The sequence below is a fragment of the Rhodamnia argentea genome, chromosome 4, assembly GCF_020921035.1.
Source record: "Rhodamnia argentea isolate NSW1041297 chromosome 4, ASM2092103v1, whole genome shotgun sequence".
Lineage (NCBI taxonomy): Eukaryota > Viridiplantae > Streptophyta > Magnoliopsida > Myrtales > Myrtaceae > Rhodamnia > Rhodamnia argentea.
Genome location: NC_063153.1, coordinates 17132755 through 17157014, shown reverse-complemented (window position 1 = coordinate 17157014; position 24260 = coordinate 17132755). Strand labels below are relative to the sequence as shown.

Below are 24260 nucleotides of genomic sequence, written 5' to 3'. Positions count from 1 at the left end.
CGCGGGCAGAGTTTAAATAAAAAAAAATTCATAAAAATATTAAAAATTTATAATATTTGTCCACGTTAGCATCAATCATGCCATATATTATGACTAGCGTCCATAGTAGCGATTTCTTATCAAAATTGATATGATGGATTACATTGGCACAAGTGCAAAATATTTAAGACTGTGGAGAAGGCAAGGGATTTTGTGTTTTGAGTGATAGCATAATCTATAGACTATTTGAATTTTTCCAACACGCGACGGAGATGCCCACGCCAAAACCAAGCCCTCGCTTGCCGCCGACGATGAACGGTCGTAACTAGACATGGCCACGGGCCGATTTGGGCCCGAAATCGGCCCGTGGAATAACCGGAACCGGCCCATTGACCTGGACCGCCCGGTTCTGAACCGGAACCGGCCCGTTGACCCGCATAGTTGATTCCAAATCGGAACCGGCCCAACCCCTCATGGGACTGTTACTATTTAAAAAAATTCGGAACCGACAATTCCGGGTGCCGGTTCCAAACCACCGAAAAAAAAAAACAAAAGGGGAACGGCTCTTTCCTCGCCCAACCGCCCAAAATTGGGCCGAACTAGAACCGGCCCGTACCCGGCGATTTTGGTTCAAGCAAGGCCACAAACCGGAACCGGCGTTTCACCGCCCGTGGCCATGTCTAGCCATAACTTTATCGGCCAAATTTCAAAAAAAAAAGAGAAAAAAAAATTTCATAAATAATATTAAAATTTGTATCAATTGTCCAAATTTGCGTTGGCCATGAGACGTAAAATGGTTGGCATCCATGTCAGCGATTTTAGGTTAAAATTGATTGAATGGACTACATTAGCATAAATGCAAAAAGTTTAAGACTATGGGTTAATATTGATCCAAGTAAAAGGTTTATGATTGAAGTTGTACCAATGCAACAAGTTTAGAACATTTTTTTTATATTTTCCCTACTTTCTTGTGTTAAAAAAATACGAAGGTGTTGGGTACTTAGATCAAATTACAATTATTGAACCAATTTAGCAGGGGAGTCTTAGTATGGTAGACCAAATTAAAAGTCTTGGTGTACTTTTTTGAAGGAAATGTAGGGTCATAACTATACATGGTATGCAAATCTCAATACGAAAACCAACGAAATTAGCTATCATCTAATTTTATCTTTTCAACTATTATTCGATTCGGAAGCCTTCTCGAGAGAGAGGGTCTTTCCCCCCTCTCTCCCTCCCTCCCCAGCTCCATTTTCTCTATATTGCTTTAGTTTTTCCCATACTTGTTCTTTTCAATAAATTTTTTCGTTAATTTTATGGAGCTGAGATCGACATCTAAGTTCTTCGGAGATCGAAATGCGAGTGGATTAGAAGAATCTGTTTGCCCCGGTTTCGGGTGTTTGCTCCAAATTGTCAAGTGCTTTGCAAATTATCGAAGCTTTTCTCCATCAATCGACTTATCTGAGAGTGATTTTGTGATCAACGGATATCATTTTGCAGTTACTCTCCCCCGATCTAGAGTTATATTCAGATTTGTGTGTTATTTTATTTCGATCTATAAATAGTTCGTGGATTTGCAATGCGTTTTGTATGCTATTTCAACCTGTTGAGGTTGTTGTTATCTTTGGGGACGCCGAACCTAGGCTTACACCATCTTTTGGCAAAGCCGTTGCTACTAGAAAGGGATTTCTCGGTGTGTGCTCATCATTAATGATGATGTGAGATTCGGTGATTAGCCACCAGTTGTGCTTGGATACAATATCAAATCCATCCTTGAAGAATGAGTGAGTTTCTACAAGCTGGACCGAGTTAATTTATTTTTCAAATTTACTTGCTTTGTGGGATTTTCTTTTTTATTTTGAAGTGATGTATATCTCTTAGATATGAAATGAAGATTTTTCTTTAGACTAAAAAAAAAAATCTATCATTCTAGTGTTATCGCCGGTTTTAACTCCAATAGATCATGTTATTATCAACTTTAATTCCGATAACCGCAAAGCATTTTCCCTAAGTAGACTCCTCATGTTCGGGCGCTTTTTGGAGCAGAGGTACATTTGGTAGCTCAAATGGGGCCTCAACTTTATTACATTTGCATAAATTTAGTCATAAACTTTTCAATTATGATAATTGAGTCCAAAATATTTTCATATTTTGCTAATTGAGCCCATCCTGGCCATTTTGTCCAAAAATTATTAACGTGAAAGCCAAATGTTCTACATGGCACAATCAACTACGACTAGAACATTTTTAATTATATTTTAATTTTTTCATAATTTTTTCTTTCTCTTTCTTTACTCTATTTCTTTTTGGGGGCCAGAGAGGGCGTTATGGCCCTCGCCAACCATAGCAAGAGCCACCACATCCAAATCTAGCAAGGGTTGCAACGCCCTTGTCAAATCTAGGCTAGGCTAGACCTCTCGTGGCCCTCGCCGAATCCGACGAGTGTTAGCTGGTGACCCTTGTAGGCTCTCATAAAAAAAATAAATTGCAAGAAAAAATTATTAAAATAGTACTATAAAATGTCAACTTTATCGATTTTCGGTAAAATTCGTCGGATGGACTCAATTGATAAAATACAAAAAAGGTTTAAGTCTCAATTATTACAATTGAAATATTTATGATTGAATTAGCACATGTATAAATAGGTTTTGGATGTTTTTTGATAATTTTTTCTAGTTTGGATATGAGGTCGATTTATCCTATTTGGCGTTTAGTGGCACGCTTTGGACGAAACAAAGTCTGCATTTGTTCGTATGAAAAGCCAAATAGCGTGTCCTGCCTATAAGAGCAAGACACTTTTTAAAATACCCAGAATAATAATAATAATAATAATAATAATAATAATAAATAAATAAATAAATAAATAAATAAATAAATAAAATAAAAGGTAATTGAGCAAATACTAACCTACTCAGTGGCACCACCATGGCACAATTAGGGCACGAATGATAACCATTTTCTTCTTCTTCTTTTTTCTGTTCCGGGGAATAGGTTTGGCAGAAATTTGTTTGATGAAACAATTTCATTTTTCAATTCGGGACAAATTTTTAGTTAAGAAATATGTTTGGAATAGAAATGAAAAGTAGAAATTTTTTACTTTTCTATTTTTGGAATAGAAACAAAAATAAAAATTCTTATCATATCTCACTTTCTCCGGCGTGCGTTCTCCCTCTCTCTTGCGTTCCCGGACACCGGTCTTTGATTCGTCGGCTCGCTAGTCGCCAATCGCCATCCGCCAGCCCTCGGTTTCTAGTATGCTAGTCTTTGTTCCACTAGTCTCCGGTTTGCCGTCTATTGGTAGCCATTCGGCTTCCGCCGGTTGCTAGCCAAGGCCAGCAATTAGCCACCATAGAAATTTTATGAGTGATCAAACAAATTTCTATTCTGGAACAAAATCTTGTGTCTTTATCAAACGCGTTTCTCCGCTAAGATACTCATCAAGGGAATATAAATAGAAAAAATTATGTTTGGCCAGAAATAGCTTCCGATAATAGAATGATTATCATTAACGCCCCTATTACCGTGGCTCGATCCTGTGACTTTTGCACTCTAGATCAGCAGAAAAAATAGAACCCTGAAAATATGGACTGGCTCGGCCCGAGATCATTGAGCCCCGAAGGCCCAGTTCGGATTTCCGAACTACATTTATCTTGTCATGATCTGAAGTAAGTCTTGTCGGTGCAATGAGGTGCTGGTGGGCCAATTTGGAAAATTTAGGAGACAAAAGTATAGTCAGATTGGTCCAAGGAAAACGTTTCCTTCCACTACTCTTCCGATTGATGGGCCACAAACGTGGAAATCACTAGTACTTATTTCAAATTCGCTAGTGACGTTACTATTGATAGTCCACAAATTTAGAAGTCCGATGGGAGGAAGTTTTCTCCGATCGGGGATGAGAAAAATGTATCCTCCATTTTAACACCTTGTACGTAACCGGCTAGGCCCCATCGACGCTGTCCTCAAGCCATATCGACAATCATTTAATTACCCGTACTAAAATGTCCTTCCACATGCATTGGGATGTATTATGGCCAATTTAAGTGGAGATTAAAACCTAAAGCTCCGTTTGTTTCGTGAAGGACAAATGGTTTAATATTTTTCCAGTCATTCATTTTGAACGAAACAGACAGAGCCTAAAGTACTCCTCGCTCTTTCCTTTTGCATGATCCCATTCATTTTCGTGAGCATGCAAAATTTAGAATGTATCTCTGCGTAAACAGAAGAGCAATGAAGCATCTATTTGAGATGCTCTCACTTTTATTAAGTCATTGAGCTTATTACAATGAAATATGTCTCTCCCGACAGAACTGGTGTTCCTTCCCTTAAATTCAGTACACACTTGTATTCAACTCGATCTCGACCACCTTCATTGCTTAGTTGTGCCGTGTAGGCGAAGCGTGGGCAGGAGGATGGTCCAAATGAATCCCCTCGGAATCTCGAGCGTCGCATCCATCGCCCGGCTCCGAACTTTGAACAGATACAGCGAGTTCGTTGTGCTGCGGAGGCACACCGTGAGCAGGAGGATAATCCAAACGAATCCCCCCCGAGTCTCGAGCATCGCATCCATCGCATGGCCTACATTTCTATAAAAAGAGAAGACGTCGTCGCTCTAAGTGAATCAGTTTTGCCGTGCGAATCATTCGAATAAGGTCTCGGGGTCAGTTAATGCGTGCATAAATGACACATGGCTTTCCAAGTACCTAAGAACGCCGAGGAACAAGAGGAGAAGACAGACTGCTGACGAAGGCCTCATCTCGATGATCGGAAATGGAGGGAAGTGGCGACTGCCGCTGTACTCGACGAGCTTGTGATCTCGTGAACGATGCGGGGGAAAATGTAGAAGTTTTTCGTGTATACATCGGGCACGTTCATATATATACTCTGCAAGGTTTGTACTTGTTTGTTAAGTTTTGGGATTTTCTTGATACTATTTAATTCCATTTCAGAATATCAAAGATGTAATTTTCATGGCAAAAAGATGCTATAAGTTGGTGGAAAACTAAGGATTTATAACTGTATTTGCAAATCACAAGCAAGAACAATAATCATTTACCTGCCAACTTCGTGGTTCTTCAGACAATCCTTTAGATAGGCAAAACAATTAATTTTACTTTCTCCTTCTCCTCAACAGGAATCTCGCAAGGCCCTTCCATAGAGAGTTTCATTGATTGGTGGAAAGCCCATTCAGTGACTTCGGCACATATCTGGGCCTTATCAAGATGGGTGGCCGAAAGATGTATGTTGTGATCTAGCTCCATCTTTCTCTTGAAAAGGGCTTCAGAAGGTAGTGCCAACTTACCGATCTAACGGGTCGTTTCCTAATTCTTGCTCTCGAGTTAGTTTTAGACTATTTGTGCGATTAGGTAAATAGCTATTGTAATGCAGATCGACCATGAGCATGAATTGTGAAATGTATTCAACAACAAAGAATATTGTGTATCGAATTAATAATTGAGTACAAATATTTAAATATCACTTTTTAAAGTTTTAGAGACAGATAAAAACATCATATATGTGTACAAATTTTCTTGTTGAAATATCATTTACATTGTCATTGTTGACCTCACTAAAAAATGATCCTAATTTTGCCGCAAGATGCTGCCACGTCGCGGTTTACACGTATGAGTGTCGCCACATGGCACAATCAACCCATCTTTGGTGCAACCTAGGATAGGCTATTCGAACAAAAAGGGCCGGGAGAGGAACTTGCACAGGCGGACCAGAATGAATAGTAATTATAGCCTTCAATGGTTGCTCTTCTAGGCCTCCAAGGAAGTTGATAGGACAACGATTCTTCTAGATCGATGATTGCAACTCTTCAAGGATGCAGATTTTTGAAAACCTCCGACTCTTCAAGGACGGAGTGAAAACTCTTTCAAGTTTTCGAGATGATATGAACTCTTCAAGGTTCGGGATAATTGCATAAAGCAAATTTTCATTAATCAAGATTGTCTGCCGTCTACAACAATTAGATGGCATTTTATAGCCAAAGAAACGCAAATGAAAATGCTAAAGTCAAATCTAGAAACTGGAGAACATTAAGAACATAGAAACCATAAAATATTAAAGTTCTTAGAAACTAGAAGACATTAAGAGCGAGATATTTCCCAACGACTTCGTAACTATCCCGGGGTGTCTTCAAGCTTCCAATGCATAGGAAATGACAAAGCCTTTATTATGGGGTGGACTCGCGGATGCGGTTTCCGATTTGTGTTCTTTCGATATCGGTAGGACTTGTCGAGCTTGAATGCAGGCTGATCTTCTCGGCCGAGTGAGCTCGTCTTCAATGCGGGCTGCATCATCCTCCCCTTCTTTAAAAGAATTCGTCCTCGAATTCGTGTCATCATCAGCTGAGTCACCCACATAAGGTGTTAAATGCCAAACGTTGAATACATCATGTATCTTCATGTGAGAAGGAAGCTTCAATCGATATGCATTAGGATTGATGTGCTCAAGAACTTCGAGGGGACCAAGCTTTCGATCACCGAGCTTGTTGTAGCTTCCGACGGGATGACGCTCCGATGGCAGATAAGCCCAAACAAAATCTCCCGGTTTGAAGATAACCTCATGCCGCTACTTATCGATGTTCATTTTATGGGATTCAGTTTTGCTCTCCATCCTTTGGCGCACATCTTCATGAATTGTTCTCATTTGAGAAACAATATCGTCGACTTTACTACTAGACCTTGCAGTAAAAGGAATTGGTGCAAGATCAAGAGCAGTGTTTGGTTGTCATCCATACATGATCGAAAAATGGCTATATCCAGTGGTACGGTTCACAGCACAATTATATGCAAATTCGCCAAGTGACAACCGTGTCTCCCAAGAGTGGGGATTATCATCGATCAAAGTCCTCAAAAGATTTCCCAATGTTCGATTGACGACTTCGGTTTGCCCATCCGTTTGGGGATGAAACATAGTACTATATTGCGGTTTAGTACCGACATTCTTCCATAGTTGCCGCCGAAAGTGACTAAGAAATTTAGTGTCCCGATCAGAAGTAATAGTCTTTGGAATGCCATGCAACTTATAGACTTCCGTGAAAAATAATTCAGCAATATGCGAAGCATCCATAGTTTTGTGGCAAGGAATAAAATGCATCCGTCTTTGAAAATCGATCAACAACAATAAAGATCAAATCCATACCTCCGAGTGTGCGTGGTAGTCCAAGAACAAAGTCCATAGAGATATCTTCCCATGGTGCTTGCGAAATTGGCAAGGGCAAATAAAGACCAACATTAGTAGCTTGTCCTTTTCCAATTTGGCAACGTCAACACCTCATCACATGTCGATGTACATCACGTTTCAAATGAGGCCAAAAGTATTTGGCTGAAACAAGTTGCATGGTCTTGTCACGCCCAAAATGTCCTTCGCGGTGAACTTCATCGATCACCCTTTGCCGAAGAGAACAATCAGGCACACATAAACGGTTTCCTTTGAAAAGAAAACCATCACATTCAGTGAAATCAGCAAGTCTCTTTTCTTGTGCTTTGGGAATGATTTTGGAAAAATAAGGATCTTCATGATATAACTCTTGGAAAGAATCAAATCCAAGAACAATAGATCGCATTGTATGGAGTAAGCTCTTCTTTCTACTAAGAGCATCGGCAACTCGATTCCGAACTCCAGCCTTATGCTTAATGATGAAAGTGACCTCCCGGACGTATTCAGCCCATTTTGCACGCCCGGAGTTAAGCTTTTGCTGCCCCGAAATATACTTGAGAGCTTCATGATCGGTGTATAAAATAAACTCTCGATGAATGAGATATTGCCTCCAATGTTCAAGTGTGCAAAAAAGTGCATAGAACTCCAGATCATAGGTGCTCTAACGAAGTTTTGCACCTTTCAACTTTTCGCTAAAGAAAGCAATGGGTCGACCTCCTTGACTTAGAACTCCTCGTATACCGTAACCCGATGCGTCGCAATGCACTTCAAAAACAAGATCAAAGTTAGGTAATGCAAGTACCGAGGCTGTGCTCAATTTTTCTTTGAGCTGTTCAAAACTTTTTCGAGCCGCACTTGTCCATTCAAAAACTCCTTTCTTCATGCACGAAGTGAGTGGAGCTGCAATGGTGCTGAAACGCGCAATAAACCGTCCCTAGAAAGAAGCGAGACCATGAAAGCTTCATGCGCTTCATGCACATTTGTTGGAGTCGACCATTCTTGAATCACTTTGATCTTGGCATCATCCATTGAGATGTCTTTCTTTGAAATATGAAATCCCAAGAAAAGGATTTGCGATACCATGAAGTAGCACTTGTCGGGGGCTGCATACAAGCACTACTGCCTCAACACATGTAATACTTTTGGAAGATGCCGCAAGTGCTCGTCAGTAGACTTGCTAAAAATCAAAATATCATCAAAATAAACCACAACAAATTTTCCCAAAAAGGGCTTCAAAACCTAGGTCATGAACCTCATGAATGTCGATGGTGCATTCGATAATCCGAATGGCATGACTAGCCATTCATATAGCCCATCTTTCGTCTTGAATGCTGTTTTCCATTCATCTCCGGGCTTGATTCTGATTTGATGATATCCATTTTTCAAATCCAGCTTTGAGAAGATAATCGCACCGGAAAGTTGATCCAAGAGATCATCAAGGCGAGGAATAGGAAATCGATACTTGATGGTGATTTTGTTGATCGCCCTACTGTCGACACACATCCTCCAAGTACCATTTTTCTTAGGTACCAAGAGAGCTGGAACGACACATGGATTAAGGCTTTACCATATAAAACCCTTATTCAGGAGTTCTATAACCTGTCGATACAATTCCTCATATTCAATCGGACTCATTCGGTAATGAGTTAAATTCAGTAGGGAGGCTCCGGGCATCAAATCGATTTAATGTTGAATGTCTCTTATAGGAGGGAGACCTACTAGTAAGTCCGTCGGGAAAACATCCTGGAACTCTTCCAAAAGCGGCTGAACCCGATGGGCCATGGAAGAAACAACTTCGTTCTCTACACCTGTTTTATGAAGTAAAACATACACAATACGAACCCCTTTCAAAGCACATTTCACATCCTTCATCATAAGCAATGTAGGGGGTGAGGAATTTTCGACTGCGGGAGTTTTTAGAGGCTCCTTACTAGGTGCTAATGTAATCCTCTTCCCTCCAAACTCAAAAGAGTACGTGTTACGATAACTGTCATGAGTAGTTCTCCTATCAAATTGCAATGGTCGCCCAAGAATAACATGACTAGCATCCATCGGTAGAATATCGCACCATATTTTGTCATAATAAATAGAACCAATGGACAGATTAACAAGGCAACGTTTGGAAACGGTTACCTCGGTGCCTTTCGTCAACCACAACATTTTGTAAGGCATGGGGTGCGCCTTCAATTCCAACTTCAGCTTGTTCGCCACTACTTCAGAAATTATATTCTCACAACAACTAGAGTCAATAATTAATTGACATACCTTCCCCTTTATTGTGCAAGCAGAATGAAAAATATTGGTGCGCAGCCACCTATCTCCGACATCATCATGAGGAGTGAGGAAAATTTTTCTCACTATGAGAAGTTTGCCGGAATCAGCATACACTATTTGTTCGTTAACCGCAGCTTCTTCGTCATCGTTCAACTCTTCTTCGAGCGGATCCTCCGCATGCTCGCCAAAATCATTATCCACCAAGAGGGCTCTACCGGCTGGTCGATTCTTATTAACTCGACAATTGCTAGCATGATGACCCAACTCCCCACAAGAATAGCAATGTATATCGGACGTTGTTGGTTGTTTCAAAATGTTGGGTTGAGTGGAAGACTTGCTAGTGGTTTGCGTCATAGCCTCAGCAACTTTGGTTGTGCCGGTGGTACTCCAAGCAATTCGGCTCGACATGGTAGACGATCGTTGCCTCCTAGAGTGAGAACGCTCCACTTTGAGTGCTCGTTGGAGTGCATCTCCTAAGTCCCAAATGTCGAGGAGTTCTAAGGCATCTTGGATGTGGAGTTGAAGGCCGTTCAAGTACTTGTTCACATGCTCCTCCTCCGGTTCCCGGATGTTGTTGCGAATCACCAATTCGTTGAATTCGTTGGTGTACTGGTCCACCGTTTGTGTACCTTGTCTCGGATTTTGGTACCGTTGGTAGAGCTCCCGTTTGTATCCTTTAGGTAGAAAATATTTTCGGATCTTGTCCTCCATTTTTCTCCATGAAGTGATTGGCGCTTTGCCAATGGATTGGCGGGTTTGCTTCTCACGCCTCCACCAAGCGATGGCTTTGCCTCGGAATCGCATAGCGATGATCCCGACTCGACGATCCTCCGGAACACTCCGATGCTCAAAAACTTCATTCACAAGTGTCAGCCAGTCAATAATTTCATCGGGAGAATCATTACCTAAAAATTCCGGGACATCTTTTTTAACTTCCTTTTCCCACTCCGGTTCGCGAACGTTTTGTACACGATGTTGAGCATTCCTCCGACCGCGAAAAGATTGAACACTCTCTAAAGATGAAGAGTCACCATAGGAATCTTCGGTCCCGGACCGAGGTGGAGGATTGTTTGCTTCCGCCCTCAGACGTTGAACTTCCCGCGTCAACTCGTCAATTTGTTGTTGCATGTGTTGCTGTAAATTGTTAGCGAGCATGTGTACTTCATCTAGTGGAATAGTTCTACCACCACGATGTCCGGCTTGTCTTGGGGGCATTGTTCTCTCCTCCAAAGCTCTGATACCAAAATGGTGCAGCCTAGGATAGGCTATTTGAACAAAAAGGGTCGGGAGAGGAACTTGCACAAGCGGACCAGAATGAACAGTAATTATAGTCTTCGATGGTTGCTCTTCTAGGCCTCCAAGGAAGTTGATAGGACAACGATTCTTCTAGATCGATGACTGCAACTCTTCAAGGATGCAGATTTTTGAAAACCTCTGACTCTTCAAGGACGGAGTGAAAACTCTTCTAGGTTTTCGAGAGGATATGAACTCTTCAAGGTTCGGGATAATTGCATAAAGCAAATTTTCATTAATCAAGATTGTCTGCCGTCTACAGCAATTAGATGGCATTTTATAGCCAAAGAGACGCAAATGAAACTGGAGAACATTAATAACATAGAAACCATAAAACATTAAAGTTCTTAGAAACTAGAAGCCATTAAGAGCGAGATATTTCCCAACGACTTCGTAACTATCCCAAGGTGTCTTCAAGCTTCCAATGCATAGGAAATGACAAAGCCTTTATTACGAGGTGGACTCGCGGATGCGGTTTCCGATTTGTGTTCTTTCGATATCGGTAGGACTTGTCGAGCTTGAATGCGGGCTGATCTCCTTGGCCGAGTGAGCTCGTCTTCGATGCGGGCTGCATCGCTCTTTATGATTGAATGGGGAGACATGATGAAGTACAAATCACTTGCCACTAGAGGATTGCTGGTAGCAAATATCGAATTTAGTCATGGTCCATACGAAGTGTCCTAACTTTACCGATTGAGCCAACATAAGTTAAACCCTAGCTAAAATATGGGAAATGATTCACCGACAGTATTATCGGGAAAGGTACAATATCAACTATAGATTCACACACCATCACCTCATATTTTGCATGAAGTACTCATTATTTGCGAGGCCGTGTAATCATATAAATAACTAATAGTATTGTCTCACACCATCACCGCGTATTTTGCATAAAGTACTTATTATTCATGAGAGTTCGTGTTTTGCACAATCACCGGGAATGATTGCTAGTTGAAATTTCAAGCTACATGCCCACTGGAATGCGAAGTAATCCCAGCAAAGTTTAGCCAAGAAAAAAGGAAAGAAGAAAGTTCTCATTATTCAAATCCATCAGACACACCTAGAAAAACCAAAACTGATGCATTATCTTAGAAAACTCATAAAAAATAAAAATACAGTTATTACACAAAAAGAAAAGGTCTTCATGTACAGGATCCTGCCTAATCCTAAATCCTAAAAAAACTGCAGTGCAACACTGTACGAACCCCAATTTTGTTGCCTCCTCGTTGTCCGAATATCATTTTCCTCAATTTTCTCGTCCTCTTGTTCCCCTAAAGTATTGCACAACCATGTTTATATAAATAGATGCGTATAAGGTTCTGTTTGCTCAGTTGTGTATTGGAGGCTTTCTCTTTGCTGGAGTGTAGTCCATCCCAGCTATGTCCATGATGTCTGGATAATGCTCCGAAGACGAAGATGAATTGACCGCGAAGTTCTCTTTCCCTCCACCAAGTTGGCCGCCATTACTTCTTTTGCCCTTCAATCTTGGATTGGCCTCACTGCCTCCTTGGGTTGTTTCCTCCTGTAAATTGGACATGCGCAGAATCGTTTCAGCAACCGCAGAAAGAAGACCAAATAATAATGTCATTTGCAATTATCACAGTTACACTCGCAATTAGCAAGACAGAAGAGTTTTGCATCACAAGCTCGAAAGGCGGGTATGTTAACATACATGGCCGAAAATGACACCCATTATTGTACACACTTAAGCTATTGACCAGATGATGAGTCCTTCAGGCATACAACACCATGAACGAGTCAATGTGTAAGAAAGGATCGAGACCAATGACTTGTGAAGAAGAAAATCAAAAACCGAATGAAAGTGAAGTCCTTATGGATGGTACTGAAAGACGATATAACCCAACTCTAGGTTCTATCTTAAAAGTTAATGTGCATCCCATTGCTCAAAAGTTTAAGCTCTCTGAAGAACATTGAAGGCTACATCGTGTGTGTCGAGGAACAACTAACCATTGAGTTTGGAGCCATGGTAGTAGGAGTGGTTGCAGTAAGGAGCTTCCTGGTTTTGCCTGCATCAAATGAAACACGAACATCAGCGCACGAGTTCATCGAAATGTGCAGAAAAGGGAAAAAAGAAATATCTGAATGGAGTTGTTTCATATGTGCATTCATCGCCATGTTCGTCGAAAGAAAGAAAAGGGGAAAACATTCTGATTTGTTCAAGAAAAAAGCAATGAATTTGCATGAGACGTGACGTCAATCTAGGTGAAGTGCACATTAGAAGAATCAGTCACCTTCTGTCTGAGAAATGAGAAGCATCAGAAGCAGAAGATGGACTGCCAAATGGGTCTTCATCTGGGGATAAACTCCGTTTGAGAAAGTCTAAAAATGAAAAGAAGGGAAGAATACACTGAGAAGTATCACAATCCTTCAGCTAGAAAGTGAATGCAGGGGTGTTTTTTATTGTCTCTCTCTCTCTCTCTCTCTCTCTCTCTCTCTTAAAAAGTTTGACCTGTTATGCAGTTTGTGAGTGCCTTGATGAGATGACAAGATTGCTAACTTGCTTTACATATATATATGGTAGCGCATGGCTTTTCAGGACCCATATGAAGGTTCCCCAACATTTGGTTGTGGTGTGATTTTTTCAGGCATTTTGTCTGTTTTTCTTTCCTTTTTCCTTCCAAAAGTGCAACTACAGCTCTACCTAATCTCATGCTTTAAGTGGAAAACAACATATTTTAATCCATTTCTAAAAGCTTAAATTTTTTGAAGAAGAGTTCATTCGGCATGGTATCAAAACACAAGTTATCAATGCTCCATTTCAATTTTCTCATGCATGTTTTTATGCTTTTAATTATCTCGTTGACGTGATTATATCCGCATCCTGTCTTATACATGTAAAGGACATGCTTACAGGTAAGGGAGAGTGTTAAGTAGAAAGCTGCATATACTATTTGGTTTAATTCCTAACATCACAAACTATTGAAATAAAGCAATTTGTATAATAGTATAAGAGCAAAATTTTTGAAACTTAATTCCAACAAAATGGGTTAACACCGGTATTTTGGATACTGATTCAAGACTTTCTAATCATATTGTAGTTTTGGAAAAAGAAGTTTCTAACCTTGATTTGAGGAAAATGCATATATCCTTAGTGCCAGGATCATTTGGAAATTTTATTAGAATTTACCTGCCAAATAGTTTGCCAAATCTCATGGGACTTTTAATATGCTAAATAATTCCAATTCTTCAAAATAGCCGATTGCATAATTCGAATTTTAGTATAAGTAACATGATTAAACTTGATTTTCCGAGTAACTCTAATGCCATCACGTCCATTATTTTGGGAGATTGTCGATTGGTCGATGACAAAGCTGTCTTTTATTACTAGGTGGCATGGAGAGCCCACAGTGCTTAAATCATAGAAAAACAAAGAACTTTTTGGAAATGACATGTGATTGGAAGTTGCCCCACCCTTTTTGGGTATGATGAAGACTTTCAGAATCCTGTCTTTCAGATTTGTCCATTGACAATATGCAACCCTTGTTCTTATCAATGTATGCTCCAATGGTGGCAAGCCCGCATAGCAAAACTTCAATGTTTGTGCCCCTCTTTTCTCTTTCTTGTGTACATCAAGGGATTTGCCAAGAACCCACCATTTTAATTTGGATCTATATCTTGTACCAAAATGTGACAATTTGAGTGTCTCTCCTTTTTTGCTACTCTTTCCCCAAAATTTTAATTATATATGATAAATCTTATTATATGGGCATATAAGTGTACACATCACATTCTATTTGAAGTGATTTGTGAGACAAGAGAGGATGGACGTAATGGGTGCTGTCTTCTAGTAATGTCATTGGTATGACAAGTTGTGGCAGGTGGGCAAGAGATGGGACACCATTATGGGTTAGGGTTTTTGGCAATTAGATTGTATCGATTTTTTTTAGCGACGACATTTCCTTAGATATCGTAATGAGTTGACATGCCATCCATTTAAATAAGATAAATGTGAAGTTGTTAATACATCCGACATCCCAAATCCTATATTATCAATCATTGAGGCCTTAGAGGACGTAGGTTTGATAGTTTCTATGGATTTCTAACCTCCTATCGCCTCTTCAAAAACTTGAAAAGTGATCGGCGAGGTTCTTTTTTGTTGGCAAAAAGAAAATGTGGCTTCTTCTTAATAATCTTAAAAGGTATCTCAATCTAATGCGAGAAAATATTTTATGAATCAATTATGTCGTTGATGTGGATAAGTAAAGTAGTCATACTTTTGATATAGTAACTATGTATTATCACAGTAAATAAGAAACTCGTTTTGTAATTTGAAATCACACTAAGTCTAGTTGAGGACACGTGTTATGTATTTCACATGAAATGCTTTCTCAATGCTATTCAGGCATGCACCTTTAAAAGCACAAGTGTGTGCATAACAATACTTTTAGAGCAAAAATCCGTTTAAAGCAGAAGTAAAAAAAAATAACTTCTAGTTATAAGGTAATTTTTAAAGTAGAAGTGTTGCCATGCATGCCCTAAGCTACTACAAACCCTCAGACAAATGCTCCTTCCTAATGTGTCTTTCTGCAATTACACACGACTCCAAAGTTGTCATAGGAATCATACATGCCTTGGATTCATTTGATGTAGTTGTAGTTGTCATTGAGTAGCCCTTGTTTGTCTTGCTTATGACACATGTTTGACAACACATAATGTAGAGCTACAAGATGGATGGATGGTTTAGCTTTCTTGAAGTTAGCGACGAGGGTGTCGTACTCCAAGATGTTTGCTAAAAGTTCTTACTATATTCTTCAAGAGCATGATTTTGTGTACACCATTGCATCCGGGGAGCATAAAGCGTATAGAAAAGATCGATTTTTGCATATAGAATGAATGGGACGGATTGTAAAGGTATCGCTCTCAAAACACTTAAAAAGAATCCATATATATCGTAAAAAAAAAAAAACAACGAAAAATGCCGTGAATGATATGAATTTACACCGACCATGAGAATGAAATCAACAACAACATAATCTACACATAGAAATTGCAAATTTTTGGGCACTGTAGACAAGATATATTCTGAAGTTCCCATGAAATTGTTTTTTCGGACACAAACCCAAAAGGAGAAAGATAATTCTCGTGGCAACTTGCGGAGTCGCATGTGGAGATAACATGATGGCCAAAAATTTGCAGATGTGCTGCAGAGGCAGCTGCTGCAGTCGACTTGGATCATCAAATGATTTGAGAGCGGGAGACATCGTGGGCCACTGCCACGTGTTCGGGGCCAAGGGGTCACTAAATGCGACGTCGACACCATCGCCTTGGGTCCCACATGTGCCGGTGGCTGATGTGGCATCTCTCTTGTCGTTCTCACTTGCCCTTGGATCCACGTCGACTCATCCCTGAGGGTTAAGGGGAGTGAACAATAATATGAATATCAGGTCCAATTCAGACCGTCGATTTGATGGAACGATCATCATTTCTAATAATCTAAGTTCACTTTAATCGGAATAGTTACCATAACAGTTATGAATGTATTAGATTTTTTTTAATTTTATCGATGTAATCATAAATATTTGCATGACATTTCAATATAATCGTTCGGTCAATTACCATTAAAAATCGCTGATATGATGTCGTCCAGTCATTACCAGTCATTTTACGTGGTATGTTGATGTGGATAATTTTACTGGGAAAGACGTCATATCCAGAGATTTCTGGAGACAATTAATCAAAAGATTATATTAAAATTTCACGCTAAAATTTGGGATTATATTAGAAAAAAAATACGATTCAATCGATATCCTATAATTGGTTTAGGGCCAAATCGTTAAGTTACCCTAATATAATCCAAGCCTAATTCCCTAAAAAAATTCTAAACTTTAGATTCAATCCTAAACCTACCCTGATTTTTTTTTTGTCTTAGAAAAAGCCCTAAACTTTAGGTATAGTCCCAATTTACCTCAAACTTTTTTTGGTCTAAAAAAAATCCAATTACGAGTCCAATCCCAAATCTATCTCGAATTTATTTTTATCTAAACAAGATCACGAACTTTAAATTTATTCTCAAATCTATCCCATTTTCTAGCCCCAACTTCACATGATATATTCAATCAATAACGAATCTACATAAGCAAAGTAATGTGTTAATAGGTAATTTGATAATAAAATCAACCCCAATAAAAATTGTTGAAATTTTCCAAAGTGAAACCATTATAGGATATGAAAATTAGGGACAGCTAACTGCGATTGCTGGACAAAGGCCTAATGGGGACAAATTTAAGATTAAAGTAAAAATTGATGATTTTTCTCTTCGACAAAAAAAAAATCGGGATAAATTTGGAACTAGACCAAAAATTTGAATTTTTTTAGAAATTTTTTTTTGGGTAGATTTGAGATTGAACGTAAAATTAAGAATTTTTTCTAAGATAAAGTTCATTAGACCTAAATTCAATTTTCTTTTAGGGAATTAGACCATTTAATCCGTGTGCTACCTCCAACTATAAAGAGCATCCGAACCCGACCACGTGGGTACCGCCACTCCACGAGGCGTGTTCTCCCTTTGCGCAGCAGGAAGGCCCTCCCACTCCTAGTGGGACCCGCAGCGTCCGACCTCGCGTTGACTAATTTCAATCTCAGTTTTTTTTGTTTTTCCAAATTTTCAGTTTTCTTTCCCCCCCACAATTTTCTAAACTCTTCTTGCTATTTTCTGCCCAAAAAAAAAAAAAAGAAAGAAAACTCTTCTTTCTATTTCTATTTTAAAAACTAAAGCTGCTTACAATAAAGTGAAACTATAAGTTATAAAAATTCTGACGTGTTCGTCATTAACAGCTTTAATTTCAGATCTTACTTTAGGTGTACCTGATTATGTGTGTGGGATTATACGAGGTTGCGTGCTAAATGAGGGTTGTATAATTCTATATAGGGATAATGATATAAATGATCTCTGAACTTTGATTCAATGTGTAATGTGGTTAATGAACTTTTAAGTTAACCAATATGATCCTTGAACTTTAATTTAATATATAAGGTGGTTCTTGAATTGTTAATTTGGCTAATATGATCTACGAGCTTTTAAAACATGTTCAATATAGTTCCTTGAATTATAGTGAAGATGTTCAATATAGTCCTTCCATTAATAAAAGTTTAGGGTCGATTTTGAACATTTACTTATAATTGAGGAACTAAGTTAAACATGTTCCAAAAGTTTGGAGAATATATTAAATAAATTGAAAGTTCAAGTGATCACATTGCACATTGAGCTAAAGTTCGGGGACCATATTGATCAAGTTAAATGTTCGGGGATCACATTACATATAAGGCCAAAGTTCAAACAAAGTATCGCAGTGAATAATATCAAGCAGTTTGGGTCTTTTTAGGAAAATAAAAAGAGTAAAGTCAATAAACAGTAATTTTGATTTAGAAAATTATTTGGCTTGAGTGTCGTTATGGCACTTGCGTAGATATTTATCTCGAACCTCCTTGCATCATTATGTAAAGCGAGCTTACACATCAACCTTTTGCGTCCTTTACATTACTCTTGAAAGAAAAGATAAATTTAATATATATCCCAACATTTCGATTCGACTAAGTTTATGTTAGTGGATAACTAAGGCTTTGTTCACTAAGGGGCAGCTGACAAACGATTTAATCCTTTTTTGAATACTAACTTACATGGATCCAAACGTTTGGACCATTTTAGCAAATACATGATGCCACATAGGACGGCCGACAATGGCTAGATAGCCACGTTATCGATTTCCGACAAGGAGTGGCTAGGAGGACTACATTGGAATTTCGTGCAAAATTTATAACTAAATTGGCCAAATTGAGAAATTTAGAATAGATTGGCGTCCGTACAATAAATTTAATATTGATTGGATAATTTTCCATATGGTCTGGGTTTGTAATGGCTTTTTCCTCTCATTTTTTGCTCGAAATTATCAACGTACATGGAAAATAAACTATATGAATTGTCAAATGAGAGGTCGTATGAATTGTCACCTAGGTATACAATGACAAGATAACATTGCCAAAATAACGTGACGCATGCATTTTTGCATGCAATCCTGTTTTCTGAATAAATACCATTAGATGGTGATGGATAGGGCTATACTGTAGTTTTTCACGTTCCTTCAATCCCGTACGTGTAGGTTTCTCAAATAAACGTTAAGTATGAAAAGAAGTGTACATTTGTTTATAATTAGGGGTTGCGATTTGCTCAGTTTACTCCATAAGGAATTATCCTGAAATGATCGAAATGGCTACATTCCAGAGAAAAGCGGGATTATACGAGACGATATGCTTAAGATATAGGCAATCATGAATTGTGCAAAAAAAAGTGTTTAAACGTATTTAAACAATGCATAAATGGATTTAAACGTGGTGCATTGACATAGATAACACTTTATCCCATTTGACTAATCGTATCCAAACGCGTTCACAAGTGGCTAAAAAGGATCGACCTGCGAGCTACATATTCATCGTTCGCATGCAATTTGATTGACCCATATACAACATGGACAAGATCAAAGCGAACAACTTGAACAGACACCTAACCACGTGCCGTACGCATGTCGTATTGAAGGATCGTGTCGAAAGTTGCCGGCCCTCGGTTTTCGGATGCCAAGTTGCTGCTTCATTTTTCTTTCAATTGAAAAGTCGGTGTAGGAAGATTGTACCCGGCACATGTGCGATGCCATAATTGAAATCCTTTACCTCTGAGCGAGGGAACAAATAGAGTGGGAAGTTTCAGATGATCACAGAAGAGGCAGCAGCATCAGCATTCAAGCGCCAGGTCTGGGAAGAGAGTACGATTGATTTTGATTTCCCGGCTTTATTTTACATCGGCCGACAAAGGGACACCAAGTTCTTCGTTCCAACTGATTATCTGGACCACTTCAACACCAAACTCCCTCTTTCTCTGCTCCGGATGCTTGAATGTGTCGCGACTCTTGTCTGTCTGGAAGCCTTTTTCTGCAGCATCCGAGAGAGAAATGGGTTGAACGATCTCCTCTGATGTCTGCTGAATCCGACAGGTTGAGATCTGCAGAAATTTGGGTTCAGATGCCTAGCTAGCGACGTACTACTAGAAGTTATTGGTTCGAGTAGGTTCTAGACCTAGAACCTAAAACTTATCCTATTATAACTGATTTCTAAATTTTGAAACCTGAAACCTATCTTATTTAGTTTCATTTTTTCCACCAAAAAGTGATTCAAAGTAAAAGATAAAATAGTAAAGATTGCTATCCGCCAAAAGCAATAATCCCTAAGAAGAAAGGCAAAGTAGTGCTACCCTTGCTGAGTCACTACTATTGAGGTTAGATTTTAGGCTGAAAATCACATTACGATTTGGCTTTTTAAGTCATGAAATCGGTTCCGAAACCGATTTCATGACCGGTCCGGTTCTTAGATGGGTATTCGCTCGAAATAGGGAACGAGACCCGTTCCAACCGGTTCCGAAAATCTAGAACCGGTTCCCGAACCTATTTTTCGGGTGATCCGGTCTAGTTACATGCTACTATCCGAGCTCTTCTCCCGGCCAAATCTGTATTTTGGACTTGTTTGGTTCCATTGGCCAGGAATACACAAATTGACCGCATTCCAAGCAATCAAGTTCCATGAAATAGGAAGTTATTTCAGTTGTTAGGAGTCACATGCCAAGGCCGGTTTTTTAGGGTTGACTCCTAATCTAACCCTCGGACCAGGAGGGCCTAGGTGTGGCCATTATTAGGTCCCGAGTCCGGGCGCCTCGGATCTCGGGTTCGGCCTTTGAGTGATGTCTATAACTTGTGAGCGATCAATCGGAGACGCGTAAAGAAAGAAAACACATTATTTATTCCCAATTGATTTTTTTTTCTTGTCTCGTTGTTGTTTGTGCTTATTAAAAAGCACATTTATGGTGCGAGGAGACATAAATAGTGATGGTAGACTGAAATTTCAAAGTCCGAATACATTCAATTTATTCTCCTTTGAATGTTCTGAACAGTGAGGACATGGTTAAGTAAGGTTGGCCCCATGCATTAGGAAAATGACTCTGCAGTTTCTGATACGTGCCAAACACATGAGGTTAAATGCTTTGGGTCATTTTGATGCAGAGCTTGGGAAATTTCGTGCGAGATTAGGTATACAATCACGGAAAAACGGAAAGAAGAAGACACGTGAAACTCGGACAATTACGTGTTGCGTTTCGTAGGTCGACACAGACCGACATCTCCGAATAACTGTGGTTCTTGCCGACGAGATTGTCGAACTTAATATGCGACTAACGCCGGTTGTCCTCAATAGTTTTATAAGCGATTGGGTAAAGCGATTACTCAACATGGGCTCATAAATTTTCAACGCTAAATTGACCTTCACGTGTTCTAAATCATCCGTGAAAGTACATTCGTTCATTGCATGTATCTCATTATCATCGACAGGGTTCCGATACGAATCTTGTTCTGCAACGCGAAATTTTTTTTAAATAATATTAAAAAAAAAAAAAAAATTTTGGTTGGGGAAGGAAGGGAGATTAACAAAAAAAGTCATAAACCAATAGCAATGTGTCAATTCAATCCTAAACGTTATTGATCTAATATTAATTCGAAATTATTTAAAAAAAAAAAACAATTAAAGATTTAAAACTTACTATTAAAAATTTATCACGTTTCTAAATCATCCATGCAAACATATAATTGCAAGTTTAGATAAAAAAAGCATTTAGCTAATTAATGCAATTGGTTTAAGACTTTTGGTAATTTTTGTGGGAGTAAGATGCTTCTTTTCCTTTTTCCTCGATACAACCTACGTTCTAGAGGAGAGATCATTAGAAGTTACAAATCAATGGCACACACTCAAACCTCTAAAAGCCTTCTAAATGTCCGACAACTGCCTAGGCCGGTTTAAAACCAGAAAAATTATATAAAAAAAAAAATATTGATAAAAACTAATTGAACAATTTAGTCAAACATGAAACGAAAAAATACATCTCGGATCATTTTTTTCCGTCCAAATAAGGTTGGGTCGGCAAGCCGAAAAGAAAAACATGTCGGATCATCCGTCCAGTGTTTGCATCGGGTCCGGATCCGTGCTCTGGATCCGACAATCCCTTTGCACCCCATCTCTTCTCTAGTATTGAACAGGTTTTTGGTTTCTTTTCTTCCCAAAAAACGGGTGGCGACCCACGAGGACCTCAAAAAGGATTATAAGTTGAAGACGTTTTAGTGATGAAAGTTGCGACAAACGAAGAAGAGAAAGTGGCGATACATGGACGAAGAAGGTAAGATAAATCGAACTCCCTATCTCTTGACTCGTTATCATTTAAAACATCGTGAAACTCCCTCTAAGTTTATCCAACTTTTGAAATTCCGCAGAGCAACCATCAGCAATTTTTTGATAAATTTTGGGTAATGTTTCAGACATACTATTCATCAACCAATAATCATCGCCCCAGCTGGTTGAACATAGTTATAACTCACAAGGGCGTGTTTATTTGAGTAAAAGTGCTTTTCGAAAATTAGTTTTCGGACTTTTAGCCGTTTGGTTCGCCAAAAATAATTAATTGGTGAACCAAAAACACTTTCCGGTTAACGAAAATATTCATACATAAAATTAGAAAAGTGAATTCCTAAATCTAAAGAGGCGAGAACACTTTTTCAGAATTGCTCTAGAATTTTTCAATTTTTTTATTGATTTTTCTTTTTTCTTCTTCGGTCGAGCCTCTCCATATTCGGCGCGCTCGAGCTTGCCATACGCGAGGCTTGACCTCGTGTTGCCGATCACCGAGACCCGGTGACCAGCGAAGGAAGAAGAAAAAATAAATTTAAAAATTCGAACTTTTCTTTGCTTGAGATAAAGTTGTCAGTTTGAAATTATTTTCTAAATGAGATTCAAACACCAAAAAATATTTTTGATCAAATATCACAAAATATAGGAAAATTAACTTTTTTTTTTTGAAAAATAATTATCTGAAAAAGTATTTTTCTTTATCAAAAATTTTTCCCGAAACAAATGTACCGTAATTTAACATGAAAAACCAAAACAACTTAACATGCTGTGTGTAGAGAATTCATGAAGCTGTGTGTCCTGGTCGTGTTCAACCAGGAGGAGTAGGAATCCATCTGTTTCACCAGGAGCAAACAGAAGACAGGAACCACATGGACCGTATCGTGCCCCGCGCTGACATATGAAATTTATGCGATCTTGTCTTCTGAGTTCTGACCGTGGGGTTAATGCAAAGTGCACCATATTCTCCACCACCACGATTTTCATGCAGCCTCTTTTACTTTCCACCGAACTAGTCGCACGCAGAGAATTCATAAATCTCAGGTTCGTAGGTCCCAGGACAACTCGACTTCTTGCCGCTGTGTGACTTGAGAAGTCAGCATGCATGTCTATCATCTCGCAAAGCCTCACCCGCTCGGTCATCCCTTTTGGTAGTAAATTTCAATACTTGGAAAGACATTATAAAGAAGTTAGGTAGTCCTCATGAGCTCTCCAGAAAGATGAGGACGTGTAGTCACTGTTGCTACCATCACCTGCAACATGATGGGTTATATCCTAAATCGAATCAAAATAATCACACATAAAATAGAAAAAATGATGACACACGAGTTTTACCTAGGTTCACCCCGAATAGGGCTATGTCCTGTAAAGAGATTCTGTGCGTAAGGGTCACATATCGTCGGTTCATATTTCGATTTCCCTAAGCTCACGTGGGCGTGTCCGATATGAAAAACAAGGATAGAGAGAGAGGGGGGGTGTAGGGCTGATTAGGAGGAGAAAAAGGCGATCACGACTGGATTTTTCAGTAAATATGCTCTTTAGTTAATTGAACCCTCTTGGGATTTTTGACAGAACATACAGGGCTCGATAAAACTATTTATGTTGCGCCACCTCTTAGAAAGAAAAGAACTTAAATCCAAATACTAGAGCGATGATGGTGAGGAACACTTATCAAAGGAGTGGAGAGGGATGATTTTCTTGATTGGGATCTTAGATACTTTTGGCGTCTATATGGATGAACATGTGGCAAAATTTCAATTGAAACCTACTATTTGCCGAAGAACATTTGATGTTTAATGGCGAGAAGTTATTAGATGAGTATACGTATTAGAATGAATCAAAATCATTGAAAATGGTGGGTCTCATATGTTGCCCCTCTCAAATTTGGCCGTTCAGATTCAGGTTCACGAAGTAATTTTTCTTACTAATCATTTAACCAATCCGTCTGATCTCGAGTGCATTCCAAAAGCTGAGACAAAAACGGGTTCACGTCCCACATCCTTCCCATGTTACTTTCTATGCTTCCTCATTTGAATCGTGTGATAAGACCCCACATGTTTCCTTGCTACACCATCACATGGGGGCTGAGCCCGCCGAAACCCTTGAAATTTTCACGGCAATATGTAGGTTCAAGATCTGTCGAGCAAACTGGCACAAAGGGTCGCTGGCTGCGGCATGCCAACGACTGGCCATTGATTAGACATGTTGGTGTTCTTCAACAAAATGCCGAAGCGAGGCAAGAAGGAAGGTCGCCGATCATGGCTTGCCTCAAAACTACATGTGCAGCTATATGCAGCTGCATCAGAGAACCCCGGTTCTGCACA

The 24260-nt window shown here is 39.2% G+C and overlaps 1 protein-coding gene across 1 annotated transcript; it reads right to left on the bottom strand.

Annotated features, from left to right (window-relative positions):
• Positions 1 to 11725: 11725 nt before the first annotated feature.
• LOC115751024 lies at positions 11726 to 13202 on the bottom strand. Its single transcript, XM_030688697.2, has 3 exons — positions 12960 to 13202; positions 12676 to 12734; positions 11726 to 12229 (listed from the first exon to the last, which is right to left on the bottom strand). Exons 1-3 carry the CDS (start codon positions 13018 to 13020, stop codon positions 12035 to 12037), a joined length of 315 nt encoding a protein of 104 aa, XP_030544557.1. The 5' UTR covers positions 13021 to 13202; the 3' UTR covers positions 11726 to 12034.
• Positions 13203 to 24260: the final 11058 nt, after the last annotated feature.